We start from the raw sequence: 20,362 nt of genomic DNA on the forward strand, positions 1-20,362 counted from the left end.
TGTTCCACCTGGCCCTCGACCTACAACTCTATAGTAAATATTATCTCCACATCCTCCCAGTATAGGCTTTTTCGATGTTTGATAAGTTTCAATGAGATTCTCCCGCATTCTTGTAGTCCAGTGAGTATCGACCCGGAGCATCAAACGCTCCTCATACGCGCAAGTCCACAAAGAACTGCCTCCAACTCATTTCGTGATGTCTTACTCCGCAGACGTGCCAACAGGCCCAGTTCACTTTTTAAAACCGAGTTATCATTTTTATATTGTTTCGAAGCTGTTGCACTGTTAACCATCTGTTTGTTTTTAGGCGCCCCACAGAATTTCTCAATCACTTCTACCAACAGCGTGAACAATTCCTGGGTGAATATGAGGGAATGGATTTCTGTATCGATCCTCTGCTCCGTCCAGAGTTTCCCAGCATCGAACCTGAGGTGGAGACGTCTCGGGGTCACACTGAACACAACACATTCCAGCAACAAGCTGTGGCTGGTGTTTCCTCAGGTGACACCCCAGCAGGCCGGAGACTATCAGTGTGTGGCAGAGAATAAACACGGGACAGCGGAAAGGGCAATAACGCTCACTGTGGAATGTGCGTGGGTGGGCACAGCCCAACAGTTCTCTCTAAATCCATGTATCTATTTATTGAGATACACGCTGAATAGCCCATTCCAGGTCTTCGAGCCACACCACCCTGCAATCCAACAGTTTAATCGTAGCCTAATCACGGGACCATTTACAATGAGCAATTAACCTACTGAACGGGTCGTTGCTGTAGTGGTATCAGCAACTGGTCCCGAGTGTTAATCCGGCCAGCTCCTTGCACGCTTTCCATCCGTCCGTGTTGGTTTGAGCGTCGAGCTAGCAACTCGGCCTCGTTAAAAACAGACACATGCTACAGAAATGGCAAAAAGTGTCGCCCGATGTGCCACAAGGCACGAGAAGGAATGGCAACAACAATTAACCAACTCGCCGGTACATCGTTGGACTGTGAGAGGAAACTGGAGCACCTGGAGGAAACTCACGTGGTTCCGGGGAAAACGTACAAAACTCTTTACAGGCAACGGTTGGAATGATCCCTGGTCATCTGTATCGTAAAGCATTGTGCTATCCACTACCTGCCGCCCAAACGCAGATACATCATTGCACATGGGAGGTGCTGGTATTCACCAGCTCCATGCACGTGTGATCACACAAGGAACTGTGATGCATACACAAACGTGATTATAGTTGCAGAAGCCCACATTGATACAACACGTGCAAGTACACACTCAATTTTCAGATGTGCCTCTAAGATCCAGATGTGTTATCAGACAGAGAATTACGCTCACACGTTCCCCTTCATCCGCTCTCTTTGTCCTCAGTTTCTTTCACTCCCCCTGCATTAACCATTTCCCCCTTGACCCTCAATTATTGCCCAGACATCCTTCCATCCTCTCCTCCAGCACACTTCCTTACTTCCCTCTCTTTCACTCCTCCCTCCAGCGCATTCCCTCAGTGGAGACGCACAGGTGCATACACACACACACACATACAAACACGTTGCCCCTTACTGGGGGATGGGTTGATCCTACCTGCATTGCCTTCTCTTACGAAAAGATTAGGTGGGACACAGATCAGTTTTAGATTGGTCCAGAGAAGCGGCAGGCAGAGATGAATTGAAGCAAGTGTGAGGTGTTTCAGTTTGGAAGATCAGGTGTAAAGTGACAGGAACTGTTAATAGCAGGACCCTTAACAATGCTTGCTCAGAGGAATCTGGAGATATGAGTTCATAGCTCCCAACAGTTTGATAGGGTGTGAAAGAAGGTGTAAGGCATGTTGGCCTTTATGAGTTTCAGAGTTGCGAAGTTATTTTAGAGCTGAATAAAGTTTTGTTTGGACCCTACGTGAAGTATTGCATTCGGTTCTGTTTACCTCATTATAAGAAGGGTGCAGAGGCTTTGGAGAGAGCAAAGAAGAGGATTCAATCTGGATGAGGTAGCAAGAGCAATAAGGAAAGGTTGGACATACAAATTGTTTTCTCCAGAGATTGAGTGGAGATCTCAGAGCAAAAATAGATGGTCAGTATCTTTTACCCGTGGTTCTAATGTTCAATATTGGAGGCCATGCATTGAAGATGAGAATGCCGAAAGACAAAGAAGATTCACAGGAGAAGTTTCTTTTTTGTACAGCGAGCTGAGAGAGTCTGCAATGTTCTGTCTGGAGGAGTGGTGAAGATAGAGGTGTTTCAAAGGCACTAAGATGGGCATGTGAATGTGCAGGAAATGGAGGGATATGGACATTTTGTAGGCAGAACAGGTTAGCTTAGTTAGGGATTTGGTTTCTGCAAATAATTAGCTCAGCATAACCTCATGAGCCACAGGGGTTGTTTCTGAGCTGTACCTTTCTACATTCTATGTACATTGGAATGCAAAGGTGGAAAGGAATTGATTTTAGAAATCATTCAGGTTGTTGACACATGGAATCTTACTCTACACCGTGTGTTCTCATGCCTAACTCTTTATTTGTCTTCATTAGATGCCCCACAGAATATTTCAATCACTTCTAACAACGTGAACATTTCCTGGGTGAGTATGAAGGAAGGGATTCCTACATCGATCCTCTGCTCAGTCCAGAGCTTCCCAGAGTCTAATCTAACGTGGAGACATCTGAATGTCACACTGACCACAACAAGTTCTAGCAAAGAACTGTGGCTGGAGTTTCCTCAGGTGACACCCCAGCAGGCCGGAGTCTATGAGTGTGTGGCGGAGAATGAACACGGGACAGTGGAGAGGGCCATCACCCTCAGTGTGGAGTGTAAGTGTGTGCATTGCAACGTCTCTAAGTACAAATGCAAAGTCTGTGGACTATTTATCCTTTGATACACAATACACACTCCGAGACCACTTTATTAAGTACCTGTACACCTGATCATCAATGGAAATACCTAATCAGTGAATCATGTGATGGCAACTCAATGCATAAAAGTATGCAGACAAGGTTAAGAGATTGTGTTATTATTCAGAGCAAATAGTGGAATGGGGAAGAAATATGATGTAAGTGGCTTTAACCATGGAGTGATTGTTGGTGCCAGACAGGGTGGTTTGAGAGCAAAGTTCAAAGTAAGATTTATCATTAGAGTACATACATGTCACCACATACAAACCATGAGATTCGTTCTCTGCAAGCAGACTTAGGAAATCCATAGAACAGTAACTGTTAACTGTAAACCATCTGTGCAAATGCAGATATAAATACATCTTAACAAATAATGAGCATGAAATAACGATATACAGAGTCCCCTTTTGTTCAAGAGCCTGATGATTTCAGAAGCTGCTGATTTCGTGGAGTTTTCACACATAATAGTCTTTTGAGTTTACAGAGAACGGTGTGAAAGCAAACAGAAGAAAAAGTGTAGCAGTTCTCTGGCTGAAAGCACTTTGTTAATGAAAGAGGTCAGAAGAGAATAGCCGGAATTGCTCAACTTGACAGGAAGGCGACAGTAACTCAAACACTCACATGTAACAGCAGTCATATGCAGTAGAGGATCTCTGAATTCGGAGGAGAGATATCCAAATCATCAAAATGGGGACAGCCTCAGATTACATAGAATGGAAAGGAGTGTCCAACAGAGGACAGTTGAAGTTTCAGAGTTACACTGTACCATTACAATATATCAGCACTACCAACATCACCTGCCTGTATCTTTCTTCCCAGATGAGCCTGAAATTTCTCCGGACTCAGGATGCACTCGGACCCTCAAGGTCATCTCATGTGTGTGCTTGGCCAAATCTAACCCACCCGGACAGCTCACGTGGCATCTCCCCCTCGCCAACCTCAGGGGGAACCAGACGCACGGTCGTTTCCAGACGTGGCAGGTGGAAGACGGGCAACAGGTGACTGGCTCGCTGACCTTGGGTGTGGGCGTGGGAGAGGAGGATGTGACCGCCTTCTGTACCGTCCGAAACCAGCATGGAGAGGTCATGTTCATGGTGTCCCTGTGGATGAAAGGTGAGGATATCTCTGAGAAATATTCTCCATTCAGCGGAATGCCGGCTTAACCTCAGCAAATCACTCTGACTTCCACTCGAGCTCTATGTGAGAAAATTCTGTCTTCCCTCCCAGTTGATGGGGAAAATTGCATAGCCAGAGGGTAGTTCATTCCAACATCCCGGTGCCAATAATGATTGCCGTCACATTGCTGGTAGTGGGATCTTGCTGTGTACAGACTGGCTGCCCTGCTTCCCTTGGGAAAACCATATATCACAAGCTGAGGAATATATTGGGATGGTGAAATGTGCCGGTTAGATGGGAATCACACTCTTGTCTCCTCTTTAAGACCCCACAGCCCTTATCCAAGGATTTAGCTGTTTCCCTCAATGTGCTGAGGATAAAGCCCAAGCAAAATTGGGAATGAACACATGGATCTCTCTCTCCCAGAAAATGTTGGCAAAGAAAAGCCAACTGTCCTGGGTATTACATTAGAATCTGAATCAGGTCCAATATCATCGGCTCCTCCCGTGAAATGTGTTGTTTTGCGTCACAAGCCTTCCAGGTTCTGCTGCAGTGAAGCATCCCCACACCATGATGCCCTCACCACCATGTTTAATGGTAGGGATGGTGCGTTTTGCTGATCTGTGGTGCTTGGCTCACGCCAAACATAGCGTTGATTCAGATGACCAAAATCTTCAATTTCTGTTTCATCAGCCCATAGAACCATCTTCTACCTGACTTCAGAGTCTCCCACATGTGACTTTTTTTAACAGTAGCTTTCTGTTTGCCACTCTCACATAAAGCTGCAACTGGTGAAGTACCCGGGCAGCAGTTGTTGTATGCGCACTCTCTCCCATCTCAGCCACTGAAGCATGTAACACCTCCAGAGTTGTCATAGGTCTGTTGGTGGCCTCCCTCACTAGACCTCTTCTTGCATGGTCACTCACTTTTTGAGGACAGTCTGATCCACGCACATTTATGGCTGTGCTGTATTCTTTCCATTTCTTGATGATTGTCATAACTGTACTCCAAGGGATAGTCAGTGACTTGGAAATTTTCTTGCATCCATCTCCTGACTTGTGCTTTTCAATAACCTTTTCACCGAGTTGCTTAGCATATTCATTTCTCTTCATGGTTTAGTTTTTGCCAGGACCTGCCTCACCAACAGTTGGACCTTTCAGATACCGATGCATTTTTACAACAATCAATCGAAACACCTTGATTGTACACAGGTCTCCAAAAACAGATTTTCATTTAACCATAAGACCGTAAAATTGTAAGATATAGGAGCAGAAGAAGGCCATTTGGCCCATTGAGTCTGTTCCGCCATTCAATCATGGGCTGATCCAATTCTTCTAGTCATCCCCATTCCCATGCCTTCTCCCCATACCCTTTGATGCTCTGGCTAATCAAGAACGTATCTATCTCTGTCTTAAATACACCCAATTGCTTGGCCCCCACAACCTCTTGTGGCAACATATTCCACAGATTTACCACCCTCTGACTAAAGTAATTTCTCCGCATCTCTGTTCTAAATGGACGTCCCTCAATTTGGACATCGTGCCATCTTGCTCTAGACTCCCCTACCATGGGAAATAACTTTGCCATATCTAATCTATTCAGGCCTTTTTAACATTCGGAGTATTTCTATGAGATCTATCCTCATTCTCTTGAACTACAGGGAATACAGCCCAAGAGCTGCCAGATTTTCCTCATGCGGTAGCCCTTTCATTCCTGGAATTATTCTCGTAAATCTTCTCCGAACCCTCTCCAATGTCAGTATATACTTTCAAGATTAAGTAGCCCAAAACTGCACACAATATTCTAAGTGTGGTCTCACGAGTGCCTTATTGAGCCTCAACGTCACATCCCTGCTCTTATATTATATACTTCGCCTTCGCCTTCTTCACCACCGACTCAACCTGGAGGTTAATCTTTAGGGTATCCCGCATAAGGAGTTACAAGACCCTTTGCAACTCTGCATTTTGAATTCTCTTCCCCTCTAAATAGTAGTCTTCCCATTTATTTCTTCCACCAAAGTGCATGACCATACACTTTCCAACACTGTATTTCATTTGCCAGTTCTTTGCCCATACCCCTAAACTATCTAAGTCTCTCTGCAGGCTCCCTGTTTCCTCAACACTACCTGCTCCTCCACCTAACTTTGTATCATCAGCAAATTTATCCACAGATCTATTAATCCCATAGTCACAACACCAACCCCTGTGGAAATCCACTGCTAATTGGCAGCCAGCCAGAATAGGATCCCTTTATTCCCACTCTCTGTTTTATGCTGATCAGCCAATGCTCCACGCATGTGAATAACTTTCTTGTAATTCCATCTGCTCTTATTTTGCTAAGCAGCCTCATGTGTGGCACCTTGTCAAAGGCCTTCTGAAAATCCAAGTACACCACGTATACTGCATCTATTTTGTCTACCCTGCTTGTAATTTCTTCAAAAGAATTGCAGTAGGTTAAGCCGGCAGGATTTTCCTTTCAGGAAACCATGCTGGCTTTAGCCTATTTTGTCATGTGCCTCCAGGTACTCCGTAATTGCATCCCTAACAATCGATTCCAACAACTTCCTGAGCACTGATATCAGGCTAACAGCTCTGTAGTTTCCTTCATGCTGCCTCCCACCCTTCTTAAATAGCGGAGTAACATTTGCAGTTTTCCAGTCATCTGGTACAATGCCAGAATCTATCGATTCTTCAAAGTTCATTTTTAATGCCTCCGCAATCTCTCCTGCTACTTGCTTCAGAACCCGAGGGTGCATTCCATCAGGTCCAGGAGATTTATTCACCCTCAGACCATTAAGCTTCCTGAGCATCTTCTCAGTCGTAATTTTTTTCTGCACCTACTTCATTTCCCTGACACTATGAAATGTCCGGTAAACTACAGATGTCTTTCACTGTGAAGACTGATGCAAAATATGTATTGATTTCCTCTGCCATCTCTGCATCTCTCACTACAATATCTCCAGCATCATTTTTTGTTTGGTCCTATATCTACCCTCAACTCTCTTTTACCATTTACATAAAGGCACTCGTGAATGTACGGTATACTGCAGATGTCTTCCACTGTGAAGACAGATGCAAAATATTCATTCAGTTCCTCTGTCATCTCTGTGTCTCTCATTACAATGTACTGTATCCAGTGTCAATTTCTATTGGTCTTATATCTACCCTCGGCTCTCCTTTTCCCTTTATATACTTAAAAAAGCTTTTAGTATCCTCTTTGATTTTAGTGGCCAGCTTCCTTTCATAATTCATCTTCTCCTTCCTAATAACCTTCTTAGATTCCTTCTGCAAGTTTTTAAATAATTTCCAATCCTCTATCTTCCCATTAGCTTTGACGTCCCTGTATGCCCTCTCTTTAGCTTTTACTTTGTCCCTGACCTCACTTGTCAGGCCCGGTAGTGTCCTTCTTCCATTCAAAAATGTCTTCTTAATTGCAATATATCTGTCTTGCACTTCCCTTAGTATTTGCGGAAATTCCAGCCATTGCTGCCCTGCTGCCCTTCCTGATAGTGTCCCCTTCCAGTCAACTTCTGCCAGCTCCTGTGTCATGCCATTGTAAATTCCTTTATTCCACACACTGGAATTTAATTTCTCCTTCTCAAAGTCCAAAGTGAACGTGATCATATTGTAATCACTGTTCTCTAAAAATTCCTTAACTTTAAGCTCTCTTATCACCTCCAGATCATTGCACAACACCCAATCCAGCACAGTAGATCCCCTAGTGGGCTCAACAACAATCTGTTCTGAACAGCTATCCCTTAGGCTTTCTACAAATTCTCTCTCTTGAGGTCCAGTACTAGCCTGGTTTTCATGTTAAAGTCCGTAACGATTATTATGACATTGCTCTTCTGACATGCTTTACTATTTCCTGCTGTAATTTCTTTTCCACATCCCGGCTGCTGTTTGAAGGCCTGTATACAACTGCCATTAGAGTCCTTTTACTCATTCCATTTCTTAAGTCAACCCATAGGGACTCTACACCTTCCAATCCAATGTCATCCCTTTCTAACAATTTAATATAATGCACTGGGCCACACTATCCCCTCTGCCTACTAACCTGTATTTCTGATACACAGTATATCCTTGGATGTTCAGCTCCTAGTGGCAGCCATCCTTTAAGTTTCAGAGATGGCCACAATATCATGCTTGCCAATCTGTAGCTAAATTATCAAGATTGTCTATTTAATTTCTTATGCTGTGTGCATTCAAATATAACACTTTCAGTCCATTGTTTAAAAGTTGCTGGTGAACGCAGCAGGCCAGGCAGCATCTACAGGAAGAGGTACTGTCGACGTTTCGGGCCAAGACCATTCTTCTTTCAGTTAGTCCTGACATAGGGTCTCGGCCCGAAACGTCGACTGTACCTCTTCCTATAGATGCTGCCTGGCCTGCTGCGTTCACCAGCAAATTTTATGTGTGTTGCTTGATATTCCAGCATCTGCAGATTTCCTCGTGTTCAGTCCATTATTTGTTGCTTTCTGTTCTATATCATCTCACTGTCTGTGATTATGCCTCATCTCCTGCCTGTACTTCTTACTTTCTCTGTTGCACGCTATCTTTGATTTATTTCTCTTTTCCTTTTCCTCAGCCCTTTCACACTGGTTCACATCCCCCTGCCAAACTACTTTAAACCCTCCCTAACAGATGTAGTAAACCTGCCTGCTAGGATATGGGACCCCATTGGGTTCAGGTGTAACCCATCCTTTTTGCACAGGTCGTACCTGCCCCAGAAGATGCCCCAATGATCCAGGAACCTGAAGCCCTGCTCCCTACACCGGTCTCTCAGCCATGCCTTAATACGCCCGATCATCCTATCCCTGCTCCCGTTAGCACGTGGCACAGACATCAATCCTGAGATTGCTACCCTGGAAGTCCAGCTTTTCAGCTTCCCACCCAACTTCCTGAATTCAGTCTTCAGGACCAACTCCCCTTTTCTACCTATATTATTGGTTCCAACGTGTACCAAGACTTCTGGCTGTTCAATCTCTTCCTTCAAAATACTCTGCACCCAATCAGAGACATCCCGTACCCTGGAATCTGGGAGGCAACAGATCATGTGGGTACCTCTATCAGGCTGACAGAACCTCCTGTCTTTTCCACTCACTATGAAATCCCCTATGACTACCGCATTCCTCATCTTTTCTCTCCCTTCTGCACCAGGCTCAGTGCCAGAGACCTGATTGCCATGGTTGTCCTCTATCAGGTCACCCGCTCCCTGCCCCCAACATCTAAAACGAGATAATTATTACTGAGGGGATTACCACAGGAAAGCTCTCTACTATTTGAGCTCTTCCCTTCCCTGGCAGACACCCATCTGTCTTACTGCTGCAGCCTCGGGGTGACTAACTCCTTGTAGCTCCTATCTATCTCCTGCTCACTCTCCCTAATAAGCTGTAGGTCATCAAGCTGCAGTTCCAGATCCCTAACACGGTTTCTCAGGAGCTGCATCCCGGTGCACCAGGCGCAAATATGGCCATCTGGAAGACTGAAAGACTTCCAGGATTCCCACACCTAGACAACCAATTCAAAGTACTAACCCAACAGACATGCTGTCTATTCCCCCAGATAAAGGAAATGCAAGGAAAATACATAGTCCACCAACCTACTTACCTTATCGAAGCCCGAAGGAGCCAAAGACCTACCACTCTGTCTCAGACCACTCCGTTAATGACCGTGTCTTCCTTTTATTCCTGAACCTTCCCTGCTCTCAAATTTATGATTGGTGCGCCGGTTATAGTTGAGTTCTCGCAAAGCTTTCCCATTTAAATCTTTGCTCCCGGACCTGTGCGCCGTTTCTTCTGTCATAGCTCTCCAACTCATGATTGGTGCTCGAGCTATGAGAAGTGTTTCATTTATTACGGCCTCCCCAGGTGGATACATAGTGATCAGGAATGGGATTTCGGGAGTAGGCTCATCCATGAGATACTGAGCATGCTCGGAGTCGAGAAGTCCAGGACTACTCCTTATCACCCACAAGGTGATCCCCAGTTCGAGAGGTTTAATTGGACCTTGCAGGATATCCTCGAAACCTTGGAGATCAGCAAGAAGAGCAGGTAGAATCAACATATTGGACATCTGGTCCACTGTTACAACTGAACCCGAAGTGAAGCTACTGGGTACTCACCATATTATCTGATGTTTGGGCACGAGGCGAGGTTACATATCGACCTTTGTTTTGGGACAGATGAGGATGACCTACCACTGAAGACTTATCTGAAGTATGTGTCTGATCTGAGAAGTGAGTCGAGAAGGTAGTATGGCTGAGAAGGCTCAGAAAGGAGGTATGATCAAAATGTTAGGTTCTCCCAACTCATGCCGGGAGACTGAGTTTTCATAGGAATTTGGGGCTACCTGGGAAGCATACCTGACAGCTGGGTGGCTACACCCTATGTAGTGGAGAGTCAGATGCCAAATGTACCAGTTTTACTGATGAAACCAGAGGATGGGAATGGGCTTGTCAACATTCTATATCAGAACCACCTTCTGCCTCTAGAACAAGAGGTGCAGGTTGACCCCAAGCCTGACCTGGAGCCTACACCTAGTAAGAGGACTCTACGGTGTCGCGGGGCAACTGAAAGATCAATAGCAAGAGAGATTGGACCGGCCCCCACTCCTGAGTGGGTTACTGATTCGGAGGATGAGGAACTGAGGGTGGGGAATATGTTGCCATTTGCTATCTCCCCACTGATTGAGAAAGAGATTCCCAACCGTTCTCACGCTGTCAGGAGAAATAGGGGTTGGGGGCGGGGGGTAATGTGGACAGCCTCGGTTACACTGCGACCTTGCAAGGAATGAAGCAGGGCTCAGCTAAGGGACAGAGGGGTCTGAGTTGCAGGAGAGCACGAATGATAGACTGGGGGAGGCCTCGCCAAGTAGACCGGAAGTATCCCCAGTAGTGTCGGAACATGAAGAAGTAAATGAGGGGGTACGGAGATCTGAAAGAATCAGGAGACCACCGGATAGGCTGGCCTATGTAGCACCGGGGGAGCAGAGTGCGGCCCCCACCCCTGTGGGGAGCTATGTCACTGCATTTTATACCTGGGTTTAACTTTGTGCTTCGCAGGAAATGTTGGCAAATTATTTCAATGTCATAAAGACATGACAAAATTTGGTGGGGGGAGAGTGTAAAGCCCTGGGAAAGGTTTCACTGCTAATGTAATAGTTTATCTGTTGCAGCAGTGTTTGCATTATGGCTAGAGAAAACAGGGGCTTTGGAATGTGTGCCGTCCAATGACGGGAGTGTTTTCTCTCTTGTGTGTCTGAGAAAGAAGTGATCGGGATCATTTTTTCGACAAGAGATGTCGAGAGAAGATGCCAGAAAGGAGAGGTCGTAGACAGCAGGATGGAGTGGACTTGGAGTGGGGCAGGGAGTAGATGAGGCCCAAGGAAATTGATGGAGAACCAACGGAAGGGAAACCGCGAGCTCCAACGTACACATTAGACTGTTTCATTAAAATGGGCCTTTTTCACTTTGTTTTTCATTACTAACCCTTTAGTCAAATTAAGAATTAAAGAGTTAAATCGTTTTATTGGATATGATGTACTCTCTGTTATTTCGTGGTACAGATTTGTAACGGGGTAACAAATCACACAGCATCCACACAAACAAGTGGTTTTACACCTCAGATTTCACACATTTGACAAGGCCAGAGACAGTCTTCCCAAGACTAACGCCGCCGGCCAAACCTGAGGGTTACATTAGTTTCCTTATGCAGGTTTTTAAAAGCTTCCTGATCCTTTATCTTCCCACTAGTTTTGGCATCGTTCTATGCCCTCTCTTTTGCTTCTACTTTGGCTGTAGCTCACTGGTCAGCCACGGTAGTGTCCTTCTTCCATTCGAATATTTAACTAATTATGTGACTTCTAAAACCAATTGGCTGCACCAGTGATGATTTGGTGTGCTATGTTAAAGATGAGTGAATACTAATGCAATCAATATTTTGTGTTTTGAATTTGCAATTCATTTAGATCACTCTGTGGAGACCAGTTTTCACTTTGACATATAGGAGTCTTTTCTTCTATTGATTAGTATCTACAAAATCAAATTAAATCTACAGTGATTCAGTGTTGTAAAACAATAAAATGAATACTTTTGAAAACACTATCTTTGTAATAGAAATTAAATTGAACAAATAGTGCAGAAAGTGTGCAAAAAGCGAAAAGAACAGCGAGGCAGTGGCAGTGAGGATGAAGCTGTTCCTCACACGAGTGTGTGTCTTCAGGATCTTGACCTTCCTCCTTGATGGTAGCAATGAGAAGAAGGCACATCCTGAGTGGTGCAGGTCTATAACGATGCCGTTTTGAGTTTGCAGCTTTCGAAGATGACTAGTGGCCATGATGGCACTGAGTGTGCAACTTTCTGCAACTGTTTAGGATTCTGTACAGTAGTCCGTCCATAAATAAAAAAAAAAGGTTGACTTGTACAGTGGGCTATTCTGAAGCTGTCCTTTTGGTTGATGTTACAGGTGGGGTCTCTGCTCTTTGGATCGCAGTGTTACTCACGAGCAGTGTCATTCTCAATATGTTGCTGGCTGCATTCTTCATCTACAATTACATCCAGAAGTAAGTCCAGATGAACGTTTGAGTTCAGTTTTATTGTCATTTCAAATGTATAAATTTATATCACCAAATAAAATAACATTCCCTGGGCCAAGGTACACAACACATACTGCACATTACCACAAATAAATTAACAAATAATTAAATATATTCAATAAGATTGACATCTATCATAAGTTGCATTTACAACACTTCATAAGTGATGAGACCTGGATGTTGGCAGGGAGTTCAATAGAGGGGAAAAAGCTGTTTCCCATCCTAACAGTCCTTCTCATAATGCGACAGTTTCCCCTGCCTGATGGTGGGGGTTGGAGGGGGCAAAGATAGTCAAAGAGATTGTGAGACAGATGGGAGGGATCCTTGAGAATCCTAAGAGTCCTGCTAAACATCTTGGATGGGTGGAAGAGATACCCCGATGATCATCTCAGCAGCCCTTGTAATGCTTTGTCAGGTCTTGTGGTCAGATGCTTTTCGATTGCTGCACCAGACAGTGATGCAGCTCATCAGGATACTCTCGATGGCACTCCCGTTAGAAATTGGTTGGAATTGAGGAAGGAGGTCGCCTCGCACCCTCAATCTCTTAAGGAAATTGAATCGTTGCTGTGCTTTCTTGAGAAAACATTTGGTGTTGGGGGGGCCAGGAGCAATTGTGAGGAACGTTCAGCTTCTGTTCAATTCCTACACTCCGCTGTCTGCCTGTGGGTGACTGGTTCTACCGGGTCTGCATCTATTCCTGTCCCTGTCTCCTCTACTGACTGGCAACCAACAAACATTCACATTCATTGTTACATCCTACATGCTGGTGGTATACAGTGCCTTTAAAAAGTATTCGCCCTCCTTGGAAGTTTTCGTGTTTTATTGTTTTAGAACATTGAATCATAATGTGTTTTTTTTACACTGATCAACACCCCCATATTCCACACCCCCAAATACACAGTCACTCAACAGAAAAAGATCCTTTCGTGTCAAAGTGAAAACAGACCGCTACTAAGTGATCTAAATTAATTGCAATTATAAAGCTCAAAATAACTGATTGCATAAGTATTCACCCCCTTCAAGTCAGTATTTAGTAGATGCACCTCTGGCAGCAATTACAGCCTTGAGTCTGTGTGGATAGCTTTATTTCAGCTTTTTACATCTGGACACTGCAATGTTTCCCATTCTTCTTTAAAAAAGCTGCTCATGGTCTGTCAGGTTGCATGGGATTCGTAGTTAAACATGCCTTTTCTAGTCCAGCCACAAACTGTCACGTGGATTGAGGTCTGGACTCTGACGTGGCCATTTCAGGACCTCATATTTGTTGTTTTCCCTTGTGTATTGTTTGGGTCAAATTTGACCCGTTTCGACATTTGACAGCAGTAAAAGCACCCTAAATGTCATTTTCTTAGCCGAAATTTGATGACGTTTCCTACAGTGACTGAAAATATGCAAAAATAAAAATATTTTAAAAAACTATACTTTTCTACAGGTGCTACAAATTTTTGTACATTGAGGCTCTTTCCAGTCAAATTTGACCTGTATCTACTGAAATGGACTTTAGATCTCTGAAACATTAATTAAGGATTAATTGGCCATTTATTAATGTCAGATAGGCTATTTATACATTCTAAATTAAATAGTGGTTCAAAATTTGGTATAGACACTTGTTAAGAGGGGAATCTTGAGCCGTTGTACACTTTTTTGTACATTGAGGCTGTACCGGGTCAAATTTGACCCGTTTCTATTGAAATGGATTGTAGATCCGTGAAACATTAATTAAGGATTAATCACCTATTTATTCATGTCAGATAGGCTATTTGTATACTCTAAATTGATCTGTGGTTCAAAATTTGGTACAAACACTTGTTATGAGGGGATTCTTGCACCGGGTCAAAATTGACCCGGACCATACTGTGTAGGTGTAGAACATGAACATCACACAAGGGCCATTCCTGTGTAGCTTTGGCTTTATGCTTGGGGTCATTGTCTTGCTGGAAAACAAATCTTCTCCCAAGTCCCAGTTATCTTGCGAAATCAGGATTTCCCTGTATTTTGCTGCATTCATTTTACCCTCTAGCCTTACAGGGCCCGCATTGAAGCACCCCAATAGTTTCATGGCAGGGATGCTGCTTTTTGATGTGAAGTGTTTAGCTTACACCAAACACAGCATTTAGTCTGATGGCCAAAAAGCTCATGTTTGTCTTCATCATACCGTAGAACCTTTTTCCAGCTGACTTCAGAGTCTCCCATATGCCTTCTGGCCAACTATAGCCGAGATTTCAGGCGAGGGTTTTCAAAAGTAGCTTTCTTTTTGTGACTCTTCCATAAATCTGCGACTAGTGAAGTACTAGGGCAGCTGTTGCATGCATAGTCTTTTCCATCTCAGCCACTGAAGCTTGCAACTCCTCTGGAGTTGTCATGGATTTCTTGATGGCCTCCGTCACTAGTTCCCTTCCTGCACAGTCACTCAATCTCCTGAGGATAGCCTGCTAAGGCAGATTTACAGCTGTGCCATATTCTTTTCATTTCTTGATTGATTTCACTGTACTCCAAAGATATTCAGTGACATGGAAATCTTCTAGTCTCCATCTCCTTATTTGGGGCTTTCAAAAACCTTGTTGCAAAGTTGGTTGGAGTGTTATTTTGTTTTCATGGCGTACTTTTTGCCAGGATACTGACCCATCAGCAGTTGGACCTCCCAGATACAGGTGTATTTTTACTACAATCAATTGAGACATCTTGACCATACACAGGTCTCCAAAAACAGATCTCCACTTAACTAATTATGTGATTTCTTGTTACACGGGCGTGGCGGTGGACGAACCCAAGTGCAGAACAGGGGCGCAGAAACGGGAGGCGCTATTGCCGTAGCGAGCGTCGAATCGGTTTCCAGGAGAGTCTTTACACGAGGTCTTGGGTTTGGAGAGAATCCAGGAGCGATGCTAGACTTAGAACTAACAGTCGTAAGAACCATGAAACGAGGTTACTCACACAGGAGACGACCAATGAAATGGCAGCTCCTTGTTGTGATCACAGGGTTTTTATCCTGCATTTTCTGATGGAAAGCAGGTGTGTGTAGTTAGTGGAACCTGGGAATGATTGGAAATTAAACGAGGGGAGTGAGGCCCAATTCCTGAGGTAAATAGTAAGGTGGGAGATTTCCAGAAGGCACTATGAGTGTAACTCTCCCTGAACGGGAGCCTCCAGTCCTGTCTGGATGGTCCCGATGAAAGTCTTGGATGAGGGAAGGGTCCAGGATGAAGGAGCGGGGGACCCAGGAATGCTCTTCTGGACCGCACATTTCCCAATCTACCAGGTATTGGAAACCCCTGCCCCTACGGCGCACATCCAGTAGTCGTCGGACGGTGTATGCCGGATGGTTGTCGATGATACAGGCAGGTGGGTGAGTCTCAGCCGGGGAACACAAGGGGCTGACGGAAACTGGCCTTAACCGGGGAACATGAGAAGTAGGGTGGATGTGCAAATATCTTGGCAGTTTTAGGCGGACCGCTCCGGTATTGATAACACTTTCGATTTTGAATGATCCCAGGAAGCGAGGGGCGAGTTTCCTCTGCTCGTTCTTGAGTGGGATATCCTTGGATGAAAGCCGCACCATCTGCCCTGGTTGGAACTCAAGCGCCGGAGTCCGGTGTCGGTCGACCGTCTTCTTATTACGATTTGCTGATCCGAGTAGCGCCGTGCATGTCTCCTCCCAGACCTTAAGGCACCAATCGATATGGTCCTGAACCGACGGTACCGCAATCTCCTCTTCTTGCACGGGGAACAGCGGGGGTTGGTACTGCAGGGAGCACTCGAATGGGGACCTTCCACTGGCAGAGCTCACCAGAGAGTTGTGGATGTACTCAACCGACGGGAGATGGTCGTTCCAGGTCGACAGGTTGATTGCCGTTACACAACTTAGCGTCGCCTCCAGGTCTTGGTTGACCCGTTCCGTCTGCCCGTTCGTCTGGAGGTGGAAGCCGGATGACAGGCTGACCGATACACCTTAGGTTTGACAGAAGGCCTTCTATACCTGCGAGACGAACTGGGGACCTCGATCGGAGACGATGTCCGCGGGGATTCTGTGGAGGCAGAAGACGTGGCGGACGACAGATGTGCGGTTTCTTGAGAGGAAGGGAGTTTAGGGAGGGCTACGAAGTGCATCGCCTTGGAGAACCGCGCTACCACAGTGAGTACGGTGGTGTTTCAATGTGATAGGGGTAGACCGGTGACGACGTCTGGGGCGATATGCGACCAGGGACGACCAGGGGCAAGTAGAGGACGAAGTAAACCCGCAGGTGACTGATGAGAGGCTATACCCCGGGCACAGATAGAACATGCCGAGACAAAGGAACGTGAGATACTGGAAATTAAACGAGGGAATTGAGGCCCAATTCCTGAGGTAAATAGTAAGGTGGGGTCCTTGAGATTTCTAAAACCAGCTGGCTACACCAGTGTGGATTTGGTGTCTCATATTACAGGGGGTGAATATGTATTCAATCAATTACTTTATTAAACTTACAGATATGTTTTCCTTCTGTCTCCCATGAGTGGAAGAGTGTTAAAGGAGGCGGTGGGAAAGGAGAAGGGTTGGGAGAAGGGAAGGGAGGGGTGGGAAAAGAGGGGAGGGGACAGGAAGGAGGAGAAGAAGGAGCAGAGTGGTGCCACTCCACAGCCTCTGTGGATGATGTTGTATCAAATGGTCTGGATGTCACAGTGAGGTGGGATCGGGGTGTGGATTTGCTGACACTGATGTTCCGTAACCCTGGGCCAACCTTCTGCTGTTCCAGACAGGATGCACGGACCAAGGAGAGGGCCTTGGAGATCCTGGATACCACTGTCAACTCCAGTGCACACTTGACAACACCTCAGGTACCGGTCAAGTTCAGTCCAGTAAAAGTCAGGACACCGGGAGCACAGCACAGCCGGAAGGACATTGAGGAAAGAGTGTCACCATGGGGTTATGCTCACAGACTACCACAGTTTGGGGTTTAGGAGCATGGGTGAGTGACTGAGAGGGAAAGAGGATGAGAGAGATGGAGGTAGTGGAAGGGATGGACAGAGAGAAGGAGATGGAAAGAGAGAAAGAGTAAAAACAAGAGAGGAATGAATTAAATAAACAAAAATGAGTGATTCGTTTAGAATTGGGAGGTTAGAGTGTAACTGAAAGAGAAGAGATGAGGGAGGGGAGGGGTAAAGAATAAGAGCATGGTATTCACAACAGGGTTCAAGCCTGTTATTCATTAACCAGTGTTCGCAGCATTTAAATATCTTCGTCCACGGTCTTCAAAGTTTAAAGTAGATTATCAAAGTACTTATATGTCACCACCTTCTTTCCTGAGATTCATTTTCTTAAGGGCATTCACAATAAAAGCTAGGAAACATTGAAACTCCACAAATCATTGATGCAAACAGTAAAAGTGCAGAAGACAATGATTTGCAAATAGAAAATTAAAAAGTAAAAATCAACAAATAAGAAATAAATATTGAAAACCTGAGTTGTAGAGTCCTTGGAAGTAAATCCAGAGGTTGTGGAATTAGTTTAGTGATGGGGTGGGAGCGGTTCAATGCTGTTTGCTGAAGAATTGAGATTTGCTTGTATTTCTGCCCCAGGACTTGGAGAGGCAGAGGAGGAGGCAGATGTCACAGGAAGTTACAACAGTAATGTCCGTTGGAGAGGCGGAGGAGTGTGGCCCGGTGTACGCCAGCCTGCGGGAGCTGCCCGGCGGTAGAGGTCCTGTTCGCAGGGGGGAGACGGTCATATACGCAGCGTTGCACTTCCAGTCAGTCGGCCAGCCTGAGGGGACACAGCGCTAGTGGGTGGAGTTGGGGGGTGGGTGTGCGGAGAGAGACTTCTGGTTCTCGGGGAGATGGCCAGTGATGTAGGAAGCATTGCAGCCAACTGCACAGTAAGATCCTATAGAGCACAGGTTACTTTCTAACCATGTTCATTCATGTCAGGGGAAATTGGAGACTCGCTGACTCGGACAAATAAAATCGCAAAGCTTCTATTCGGGGGCCGGGGTGCGCAATGAAGAGATGACATCACTAAGGGAATGTTGTGCGGGATTGGGGGGAGCTGGAGAGGGGGGAATATAATGGGAGGGGCAGTGGGGAGGGTGCACCACGTTCTGGAAAGGATGAGGAGGAGGGAGCACTGCTTTGTTGGAGGGGCGATGAGGAGAGTGCATCGTGCTGTGAGAGCAACTATAAGGAGGGAGCGCTACGCTGTGGAAGGGGAGGTAGCCATTTCCGGGGAGCTCAAGATTTTCGAACAAGCTACAGACCTGGGAAGAAGGTATGGCATTTCCTCGGGAATGGAGCTTTCTCAGCTTCACCATGTCGGACTCAAAATCTGGAAATCTGCTTCTGACCACGATCAATGACATATGGCAGTATAACATCGACAAATAGCAAAGGTTTGACATCCTCAGCAAGATCCCCTACTATGAAAAGGCAACTTACCTTAGTTCGACTTGCTACTTTCCGATTGAATAAGCTATAATGGCAAAGACGGTGGTGTTGACATTGAGGGATACGGAAAGGGAACGAGGTATTGCACTCGTAACCAAACAATGAAAGATGGGCATTTATAAAACATAATTTGTCAAGCTATTGTTAATGATAGATCATGGAAAAGGGAAGATGACAGGGAGCACTGCACTCTCAGGGGGGTGGGGAGGGTGGAAAACCTGGCTGTGGGAAGGAAGATGAGCGGGAACACTGCATTTTGTGAGGACAGGTGAGGACGGAGTGCGCGCTGTGGGAAGGCAGGTGAGGACGGGGAACTGCGCTGTGGCTGGTAGAGTTTATGCACAGTTTAAGATGAAAGGGGAGAGATTTATTGAGAACTCGGAGGCGGGGGGGGGGGAATCTTTTCAACTCAAGGCTGATCTGTGTATGAAACGAGCTTCCAGAGAAAGTGGTTGAGGCAAAGATGCCTGGACAGGTACATGGAAAGAGGGATATGTACTAAAGGTAGCTTGGATAGTACTCGATGAAAGTTTTCATAGTTCACTGTGCACAAATAGTTGATAAGTAAAACGCCGATACATAGAAACACAGAAACATAGAAAATAGGTGCAGGAGTAGGCCATTCGGCCCTTCGAGCCTGCACCGCCATTTGTTATGATCATGGCTGATCATCCAACTCAGAACCCCGCCCCAGCCTTCCCTCCATACCCCCTGACCCCCGTAGCCACAAAGGCCATATCTAACTCCCTCTTAAATATAGCCAATGAACTGGCCTCAACAGTTTCCTGTGGCAGAGAATTCCACAGATTCACCACTCTCTGTGTGAAGAAGTTTTTCCTAATCTCGGTCCTAAAAGGCTTCCCCTCTATCCTCAAACTGTGACCCCTCGTTCTGGACTTCCCCAACATCGGGAACAATCTTCCTGCATCTAGCCTGTCCAATCCCTTTAGGATCTTATACGTTTCAATCAGATCCCCCCTCAACCTTCTAAATTCCAACGAGTACAAGCCCAATTCATCCAGTCTTTCTTCATATGAAAGACCTGCCATCCCAGGAATCAATCTGGTGAACCTTCTTTGTACTCCCTCTATGGCAAAGATGTCTTTCCTCAGATTAGGGGACCAAAACTGCACACAATACTCCAGGTGTGGTCTCACCAAGGCCTTGTACAACTGCAGTAGTACCTCCCTGCTCCTGTACTCGAATCCTCTCGCTATAAATGCCAGCATACCATTCGCCTTTTTCACCGCCTGCTGTACCTGCATGCTCACTTTCAATGACTGGTGTATAATGACACCCAGGTCTCGTTGCACCTCCCCTTTTCCTAATCGGCCACCATTCATCTGTTTTCCTATTTTTGC

The 20,362-nt window shown here is 45.6% G+C and overlaps 1 protein-coding gene across 1 annotated transcript in view; it reads left to right on the plus strand.

Annotated features, from left to right (window-relative positions):
• The window catches only part of LOC134351188 (sialic acid-binding Ig-like lectin 10), a 40,124-nt gene extending 21,780 nt beyond the window's left edge, over positions 1 to 18,344 (plus strand). Inside the window, exons 4-8 of the mRNA XM_063057298.1 lie at positions 2,515 to 2,793; positions 3,694 to 3,987; positions 12,455 to 12,551; positions 17,318 to 17,399; positions 18,141 to 18,344. Coding sequence (XP_062913368.1) covers positions 2,515 to 2,793; positions 3,694 to 3,987; positions 12,455 to 12,551; positions 17,318 to 17,399; positions 18,141 to 18,344 — 956 coding nt within the window. The remainder of the gene's footprint in view (positions 1 to 2,514; positions 2,794 to 3,693; positions 3,988 to 12,454; positions 12,552 to 17,317; positions 17,400 to 18,140) is intronic.
• Positions 18,345 to 20,362: the final 2,018 nt, after the last annotated feature.

This window comes from Mobula hypostoma, chromosome 8 (assembly GCF_963921235.1).
Source record: "Mobula hypostoma chromosome 8, sMobHyp1.1, whole genome shotgun sequence".
Taxonomy (NCBI): Eukaryota; Metazoa; Chordata; class Chondrichthyes; order Myliobatiformes; family Myliobatidae; genus Mobula; species Mobula hypostoma.